We start from the raw sequence: 8,842 nt of genomic DNA, 5'->3' as shown, positions 1-8,842 counted from the left end.
GAGAGGAGCTGGGCTGCTTTTCTGTGTTTGAGGCTCTGTGATACCTAGATTGCAGTCACGATTTAGCTGCTCCCAGGTTAAAAATAAGAATGCCTAAAAATCCCTGCATGCTTTTAGTAAATGCTTGTGGAGGCTTTTGAACGGGATGGTTTGTGAACAGGGGCATTGCCTCTTGTTAACCCTCGCCTGGGTGTGGGAGGGAATAGAGGCACCTGTGTAATGGTGTCCTTAGGTCTGTGTCCTCCAGGGGCAGCCCTGGGCCTGCCAGGACACCGGAACAGAGGCCATGGAGCCTCAGCTGCTGCCTGGTGCCAGCTGCTGCTCCTGGGGAAGAAGCTGGAGCTCTGCAAGGGTGTCCATCCTCCACTCCCCTTGTTTGGGAACCCCTGGGGCTGCGTTCTGGGCTCTCACTCTGGCAGGGGGGTCAGAGCCTGGGCCAATCGTGCCCCAGCACTGGGAGATGCTGTCTGCCCTCTCAGGGCTTACAAGGTCTGCAGACCCCAAGGGGTCCACTGGGGTCCCTGGGCAAAGGGGGAGCAACAGTAGCTGCCTCCTGGTAGTGCTGGACATCGAGCCCGACTCCCTGTAAGCTCCTTAGGGGAAGAAAGCGGCTTTAGAGGATGTGATGGATTTCAGCAAAGGGATTGGGGCTGGGGCTGAGGCAGTGGGGTGGTGGCTGGGGAGAAAGTGAGGCTGCTGAGAGGGGCAGGAGGGATGGGGGTCCTGGGCAGAGTGGCTTCCCTGCATCACCAAACAAGATGCTACTGGGGCTCCTCGTCAGCCATCCTGGTTTAGCCTGGTGCTGTGCCCCCCACGAAAGCACGGAGGGCTTCCCCCATCTCTCCTGAGCGCCACCACCCTGCCCTGAGCCTCCTGCCAGGGAGACGCTGAGGCTCTGCTCCGCTCCGCAGACGCCGGGCACGGAGGGAGCAGTCCTGGTCTGTTCAGCTCTGTCACCTCCTCAGCCTGCGGGTGCAAGCTCTGGCCCCGCACCAAAAGCAGAGGTTTCCTGGCCACCTGCAGACCACTCTGCCCGCCCTGGCCCGCGCGGGGAGCTCCCAGCCGCCCTCATGCATCTCCTTTAAAGGCCTTCTCTCATCGGGGCCCCTGCCCGGGGGCCCCCCCGACTGCCGGCCACGCCGTGCCCCTGACCCCCTCCCGGGGCTGATGGGGGCCCAGCAGAGCTGAGCGCCGGCTCCGGGCTGGGTGGCCCCAGCATCTGCCTTCGGCTGCTTGAGAGGAGTTCAGGCAGGTAATGATGACCCGGGGAGCGTTTGTTCGTCGCCGAGTTGAGGGAAAGCGCCCGGTCTGGCATCCCAGGGGGTTCCTTATGCTAAACCAGCTGCGTGCGTCGTATCTTTTCCATCTGTAACACAAAGATAAGGAGCGAGTGTCTGTGAGGCTGTCAGAGCTGTGGGAAGGCAGCAGCCTGCAGGGTCTGCCGTGGCTGTGATGGATTGAGCACTTTGCAGCAGGGACCAGCCCTCCAGAGGACTCTGATGGTGTGATGAGTTTGGCTGATCCCTGCTGGCTGGGGGCGCCTGAGCCCCTGGGTGGAGGTGTCAGCGACAATTCCCACTGTATAGGCGTGAAATGGGCTGGCTTTGACAGGTGCCAAGTGCTGCTTTTTACACCTTCATCAGCGCTGAACAGGCTCTGCGAGCTGGGTGATGGCCCTGCTTGGTTTTGGGGTGACCTAGACTGAGCTTGGCCACGGCTTTGCACATGCACGTGGGGCTTCAAGCAGTCCCTGCTCTCTGTCCCCCTAGATCTCTCCTGAATTTCCTGTCCTGGACAAAAAATTCTCCTTCTGTCCCATATGTGCATGTCCATGGGCACAGCCTGCAAGGAGTCACTGCAGGACAGTCCCTTGTGCACAGCGACTTTACCCTGGGCTGGGAGAGGCTCTGTGGACTTTGTGCATCTGTGATTCTTTCAACATTGTAAAACAGCTTCAACGGGTTGTCCAAGTTCCTTTAGATTTGAAAATCTTTTACATTTGTATCTCTGGGAGCTCAGGGATTGCCCTGTCTGCAAGAACAGGGGGTTGCTCCCACTCTGCACTGGGTGCTCACAGTGTGGGGTGGGTGCAAATCTACCTCCCCCCATGAAGTTGACCCACATCACAAGCCCAGAACGAGCATTGCCCTGGGGGAAGGAAATGGGGATGGCAAGCAGGAAAACCCACCCTCAGCACTGCCCAGAAATGAGGCTTCCATTGAATTTCTCATTTGCCTTGCTCTGTGCCCATCCGAATCTCACCAGCCTCCTCCTGAATCACAGCGGGCCTCCCCACCTCTTTTCCCACAGATGCCTCCACGCTAAGCAGAGGAGCTCGAAGCTCCTGCTGGGTGAGAAAACGCTTTAAAAATACAACATTTAGAGGCGTTCTCCATCTGCGCGCAGCTAATGTGGGTCTCTCGTGATAGGTGTGCTGGTCCTGGAGCCTCTGCACTTCACAAATGAAGCCACTGGAAGGGACCTCGCTGGGACAGGGCAAGGAGGAGGCGCAGGGACCGGCCCAGGGACGCCGGCGGCGGCAGCGGCAGAGGACAAGCTGCCCACCCAGCCCCTCACCTCAGAGGTATGTGCACAAAAAGCTCACCCAGCGGCTCTCGGGGTGCTAGCAAGGATGGGACAGTGATGGCAGTGCCAGGCAAGGGACACTGAGCATCGTTTCGGCATGGTGGCCCCTTCTCCTGCAGCCTCTGCGCTCAGCCTTGCCAGGAGGTGAGGGAAGAGCCCTTTCCAGAGCCAGGGGTAAAAGTTTGGGGGTTCAAACCCTCTCCCGGTTGGGTGCTGGGCTCCAGCGTGGGCTGCAGAGGGCTCTTTGCACAGCAGCCCGTGTCTCCACACGCTGGTGACCTGCCACCCCTGGTGGCCTCCAGCATCATCGAGCAGGGATGCTACAGAGCTGCCAGACTTTCTGGCACCCGGGACAAGGTTTTGGGATGATGAACCCGTCCCCGTGCACTTTTAGGGGGGCCTGCCATCCCCATGGGGGTGCTGTGAGATGGTGCCTGGGCTCTGTCGGCGGCTGCATTTGTTGTGGTGCTGGAAGAGGGCGGCTCGCAGCGAGGTCCGCTTGGCAGCCAGAGGGGAAAAAAAAAAAAAAAAAGACAGTGCTGAAGCAAAGCTGGTGACTCACTGCTGGCTGGGAACGGCCTCGGCGGGTCCTCTGTGGGGCTCTGCGGCGGCGGCAGGAGCGGCAGGAGCGGAGGGGGCGGCTCGCCCGGGGCAGGCAGAGCGGGACAGGGACGGAGCAGGCTGTGGAGGATGCTCGGGAGGGACCCAGGTCCTGAGCAGCCCCATCGAGGGAGCTGGGGGAGCGTGGGGGGTGGGATGCTGCCGATGCTTCCTGAGTTTCTTTAGGGATTACCCGGGATTCCCTCCACAGGGAGCAGCAGGCAGAGCTGTGCGGGCTCCTCACATCTCCGGATGAAGGTAAGGGCAGCCCAGGGGGTGGTGGGGTCAAAAGGGTGGGTTTTCCACCCTCCCTCCCTGAGCAGCAGGAGGGTGTTCCCTGGTCTGACAGCACCTGCCTGCAACCCCTTCCAACCCTGGGACCCCAACCCCATCCCCCGGATTTGCCTCACCAGCTGTAACCCACGCTCTGCACTGGATCCCTTGCCCTCCTCCCCCTGCCCTGCCCAGCTGAGCTCCAGCTCTCTCAAACCCACGGGGATATTTTGGGAAGTACCTGGCAGCTCATGTCCCTGGCAGCCCGCAGGCTGCAGCAGTGCCAGTGGCAGTTTTGGGGGTGTCTCCTGAAGTGGTGTCAGGCTGGGGAGGGGACCCTGCTGCCCACCACTCTCTCTGTCCCCAGGCAGGATGAGCAGTCCCCAGGGACACCCAGGCCGGGTTTTGGCTGGGAGCAAGCAGATCGTGGAGCAAGTCAGCCAGGTGAGAGGGAGGGGAGGCCAACAGGTGGGGGGGCCTTCCCTGCCTGGTTCCTTGGGCTCAGCCAGGCCCCCAGCCCCTCTGTGCTGGTCTTCTCGGGGTGCTGTGCAGCACCAGGGAGAGGTCTGCTCCAACAGCACTCTTGTGCCTCTCAGGAGCCAGGCAGGGCCGTGCAGGAGCAGGCTGTGCACCCTGGGGTCAGTGACAGGACTGAAGAAGGTGAGTGAGTCCCCATCCCACATCCCAGCTGGGTCCCCTTAGGGGAAGGCTTGAAGCAGTTGGGGATGAGCATGGGAACACATTCTGATGGGGGTCATCTCCCTTGGTGGGGACACGGGGAAGGGGAGACTTGGCCGGGGGGACCTAAAGCCCCCTGATGCTGGGGGAAGGACTGGGATGGTTCCACAACATGGGGACCTACCCCTGCTAAGACAGGAGGGCAGAGGGAGGAGGGAAGGCCAAGCAGAAGCCCTCATGTGTGGTCTCTGTGGCCCCACTGCCTTCCTGCAGGTGCAGAAACACTGCAGGAGCCGCTGCTGAGTCTTCCCAGTGAGCTCTCAGTGCTGGACAGACTTGGCTTGCACAGGTAAGACCAGTGAGCACCTGCATCCCTCTGGGGGCTCCAGGACAGGGGGGTCCCAGGGCACAGCACAGTTCAGATTGGACTTTGCTCCTTTTCCACTGCACAAGAGCTGCTGTCCACACAATGGGCACTTGGCTTCTCACTTCTCGTGGTGGCTGGCACCCCTGGGAGCAGAACAAGGGCATTTTCATCATGCAGCTCCCATGATGCCTCCATCCCTGACAGCACTTCTCTTTCTGCAGGGTGGCTTTGACAGAGCAGGATCTGGAGGTGAGGGCTCCAGGTGGGCTGGGGAAGGGGGACAGAAGGACAGACACCTTGCTGGCTCACAGTGTCAGGGCTGTGCCCTGCTCCTGCAGGCACCGCAGTCCCCTGGCAGCCACCTTATAAACCCTTTCCCAGAGATGCTTTTGGCATTTGGAGGCAGCTGCATTTCCATGAGTCGGTCCTCTGAGCGCCCGGCAATCCCACAAAGTGCTCTGCAGCTGTTGAAGAGCGCCCTTAGCCGGGGAGGCAGCAGGAGCCACGCTAATAAAAATAATTTCCCTGCGAGTGCCAGGGCTGAGTCAGGCTCAGCCGTCAGCCGGGACCCGCAGCGAGGGCTGGCGTCTGCCCGGCGCGTGCTCTTGCCAGGAGGGCTCAAGATTTCCATGTGTTATCGGCTGCCTGGGGGATGTGTCTCCTTGGGCTGGCATCTCAAGGGACTGTCCCCAGCATGCAGCAGCCTAACGGGGTGCTGGGGCCAAACAAATGCTGATTAACTTTAGCACTGCCCTGTTTGGTGGCACGCTGGGAGGTCTGTCTGTGCCTTGGGGACAGCAGCACACGGCCCCGGTGGCTTCCCTTCTGCCCCCATGTCCCACCTCTCGCCTTCCCACCCCACAGGCAGCCTTTGCCCACCTTGCCCTGGCTTTTCGCTGCGATATGTTCACCCTGCAGCAACGGGTGGAGGTGGAGAAACGGGCAAGGGATGCAGCAGAGGAAAACATCCAGGAGGAGCTGGGGCAGTGCCAAGCTGCCCTGGAGGTAGGTGGGCACCAAGGCAGGGGGCGGGCACATGCTGGGAACATCCAGCCCCAGAGGGATTTGGACGACTCAAAGTGCCAGCTCCAGCAGTTCCATCCTATCCCCCCACAGAGGCTGGGTCGATCCTCTGCCAATGCAGGCTGCAAGGAGGTGCTGGAGCAGCTGCAGCACAACCTGGCCGTGCTGTCAGCAGCTGTTGAGCGGGCAACCAGTGCCGCGGAGAAGCTGGGGGCTGTACACCAGGTATGTCCACAGCCCAGGGCTGGGAGTGATGGAGGGTGCTACACACAGGCCTGGGGGACTCATCCCTGGGCTTGCTGGGCCTGTCCCTCCTCTCATGGCGCTGGCCTTGACCTCATGTTTGCGCTTCGGAGAGTGCAAAGGATCCATGCGCCTGCCCTGGGGAGCAGGAAGGGGATGCAGCTGCACTCCCTGGGTGGAGGCACCATGGGATGCTCAGGGAGGGACTGGCAGAGACCTGGCTCCTTAGGAGATGGGGGCCCTGACCCCCATCCTGCCTGGCTGCAGGAGGCCCGGATGAGCCGAGCAGCAGAGGTGATGGTGCAGCACGTGGAGAACCTGAAGCGGCACCACATGCGGGAGCACGCGGAGCTGGAGGAGATGAAGCGCCTGATCCAGCAAAACTCCCGCAACCGGCAGCTGGCGGAGATCCAGGGTGAGGTGGGCTCTGCCGCCGGGGCCTCTGCGGGGTTTGCACGGAGCAACCCTGCAGGATTTGGTCCCAAGCCCCTCTGGAGGGTCAGTGTGACCCTGCACCACAGAGCCAGTGGGTGGTGTGAGTTGAGGACCAGGGGTGGGGAACAGCTGATGGATGGGGTGGTGAAGGGAACAGCTGATGACAGTTGTGAGGGGACAGTGGAACAGCAGATCGGCGTGGGAGCAGGTGCTGGTGGCCGGAGAGCCGTAACCCAGCTGGGAATGCGGGGCAGTGGGGCCCCATGCACAAAAAGGACTCTGTTCCTGAACACCAAGGCCCACACGTGCCATTGCTGTGCATGTGACAGGTCCCCCTGCCTGGGGCACCACCTGTGCCACACACAGAGCACATGGCCAGGACAGCTTTCAATGGCAGGGAGGTTTGTGACTGTCTGTGCATCAGCCCCATCTTAGTGTTGGGGGACGATGTAAGGTGGCTTCTCTTTGCTCCCAGATGATGTGGAGCCACGGCTGAGACCTCACCCCCTGAAGAGAACCTTCCAGCAGGTAAATGGTCCCGGTTCAAGAGCCTCGGAGTCAGTGCCTCCCCATGCCCTGCTGCCCTCGCTCAGCTGGGTGCCCCCACACATCCACTAGGCCCCAAGCAATGTTACTCCAGCCAGCTGCTTGCTGCAGGGAAGATCTGCTGGAAGTGCCAGGGATGAGGCAAAATGTAGGGGCAGCCTTGGAGGTCTGCTGGTAGACAGCAAGCTGGGGGCTGCCTGTCCAAGAGATCTCAGGCAGATCCTTCTTCCATTGCAGGGTCACAGTGCAAGAGCCACAGGCTTGGCTGTTCTCTAGCACCAGCTTGAATGTGACACTGATTCCCCTATAGCTCCAGAGGTAGGGGAGGGGGTTAGGCAGCCCCACCAGAACAGCTTGCAGCAGTAATGACAGGCATAAACCTCTTGGCTTTGACCTTCCCTGGCTTTCCAGCTTCCCCTCTTAGCTCCAGGGCCAGTGGGAGTTGGCAATGCCCCTTCTCCTTGAAGTCCCTTGCCTGTGCTGGGGAGGTGATGGGAAAGAGGAGGTGAGAAGCAGCCGCACAGTGCTCACCCCCAGCCCCTCTGTTGCAGGGGTCTGCCCGCCGCAGAGTCAGCATCGCCGTCATCCCCAAGCAGCTCTTGGTAAGGACGTGTTCGGTGGGGACAGTCAGGAGCTGTGTCCCCAGGCTCGGTGCTGCTGGGGCTCTGGGTCCCCACTGATGCTCCCACCTTCGGTGCCCAGCCAGGTGCCAGCGCCGACAGCCGAGCAGCCCCAGCAGGTGACTCGGAGCCAGAGGGGGCCCAGCGCTGGCCCAGCATCCAGAGGTAACTGCACTGGGTGGCCGGGCAGCCATGGCACCGGCTCCACTAGCCCACGTGGGACAGCGCCAACCCTGTCCTCACCCTTCCCAGGAGTGAACTGGAGCCACGGGGCCAGGACAGCGCCGTGACCGGGAAGCTGGTGGCTGAGGCAGATGGCAGAGGCTCAAGTGCAGGGGACGAGGAGCCGGAGCAGCTTGGGCTGACGTGAGCAGCACCCTGCATGTGCCCAGCATCCCCCTCATGGCTGCTGGCCTCTCTCCGGTCCCCAGGTGGCCAGCACTTGGGCAGGGGCTGGGGGATTTAGTGGTGGAAGGCCGGGATTTTGCTGTGCCTCAGTTTTGCGGGTTGCCCACGCTCTCCCAGGCTTGTTGCATTTGTGTTTGGAAAAGGGCCAGTGAGGTTCGGGGCTAAGTTAAACATCCTCCTTGTCCCCCACTGGGGTGGAGGTGGGATGTGCTCTCTCCCACGGATGACAAGTGTCCCTGGTCACTTTCTCCCCAGGTCCAAAGGGTCTGCAGCAGAGCTGTGGCGTCCGTGGCTCTTCTTCCCGCAGCACTACTGGGTTATCTTCTGGCTGCTTCTCCTGAGCATCGCCTTCCTCCTCCTCATCCGTGTCCTCGAGTTGCAGCGGCTGCAGTCTGCAGCATCATCCAAGGCCTAGCTGGACCGGGGAGGGGGAGCTGAGAGGCATCTCTGCTCCTTCCCCACGTCCTAAAACACCAAAACCCTAGAATAATAAAACGGGAGGAAAAGTGGGGGAATTGTAATGATGGAGCAGGGGGAACATCCTGTGGCGGGATCTAAGGTATGGCTGGCGCATCCATATAATCATGAAGGGTTCAGGGAGCTGCAGAAGCTCTCACTGATGCTCTGAGTTGCCTGTTCTCAGCACATCAAGGGGTGCAGGTGTGCTCCCACATGTCGCCTGTGCTGGGGACAGCCCGGGCTGCCCACAGCGGTGGGTTTGCAGTAGAGCCGCGTCCCTCAGTGCCACCACGTGCCCTCAGTCCCTGCTGTAATTCACATCTAATGCTCCTTTGCTGCTGCCCGGGGGACAAGGCTGGGGCTGGAAGGCGCAGGTCCGTGCTCAGCCTTTCCCACGGCACCACAAAGTGCTCACAAACAGAGGGAGCTCTTTCCGACCGCTGGGGAAAAGCGCCTGGTTTGCCACAGACACCCCGTTTCCGTGTCCGCCCCAGCCTCTCGCGGCCCCGGAACACGGGTGGGCTTCACTGCACCCGCACCCAGCAGCTTTGCAGGGGCCAGAACAGCCCGACCGAGCTGCCACGGTGGGGGGTTCTGCACCAGG

The 8,842-nt window shown here is 61.3% G+C and overlaps 1 protein-coding gene across 3 annotated transcripts; it reads left to right on the top strand.

The window, feature by feature from the left end:
• The first annotated feature begins 1,105 nt into the window (after positions 1–1,105).
• On the top strand, positions 1,106–8,289 carry LOC103625291 (protein MRVI1-like). Of its 3 annotated transcripts, none has more exons than XR_001859644.1 (16): positions 1,106–1,252; positions 2,311–2,351; positions 2,430–2,584; positions 3,398–3,444; positions 3,827–3,903; positions 4,056–4,119; positions 4,411–4,486; positions 4,726–4,753; positions 5,369–5,509; positions 5,621–5,752; positions 6,038–6,185; positions 6,681–6,733; positions 7,303–7,353; positions 7,458–7,536; positions 7,624–7,737; positions 8,035–8,148. XR_001859644.1 is itself a non-coding variant. In XM_017727199.1 (16 exons), the coding sequence occupies exons 3-16, from the start codon at positions 2,463–2,465 to the stop codon at positions 8,192–8,194; spliced, it is 1,296 nt and encodes a 431-aa protein (XP_017582688.1). In that variant the 5' UTR covers positions 1,106–1,252; positions 2,311–2,351; positions 2,430–2,462; the 3' UTR covers positions 8,195–8,289. The 3 variants fall into 3 exon arrangements, 2 of the variants coding, with proteins under 2 accessions (XP_017582688.1, XP_017582689.1); XM_017727199.1 differs by having other exon boundaries at positions 7,454–7,536; positions 8,035–8,289; XM_017727200.1 differs by lacking the exon at positions 2,311–2,351 and having other exon boundaries at positions 7,454–7,536; positions 8,035–8,289.
• The last annotated feature ends 553 nt before the right edge of the window (positions 8,290–8,842 follow it).

Source organism: Corvus brachyrhynchos, unplaced genomic scaffold (assembly GCF_000691975.1).
Source record: "Corvus brachyrhynchos isolate BGI_N302 unplaced genomic scaffold, ASM69197v1 scaffold72, whole genome shotgun sequence".
In the NCBI taxonomy this organism is placed as follows: Eukaryota; Metazoa; Chordata; class Aves; order Passeriformes; family Corvidae; genus Corvus; species Corvus brachyrhynchos.
Note: the sequence above shows the minus strand (reverse complement) of the source record. Positions and strands in the feature narration are given on the sequence as shown.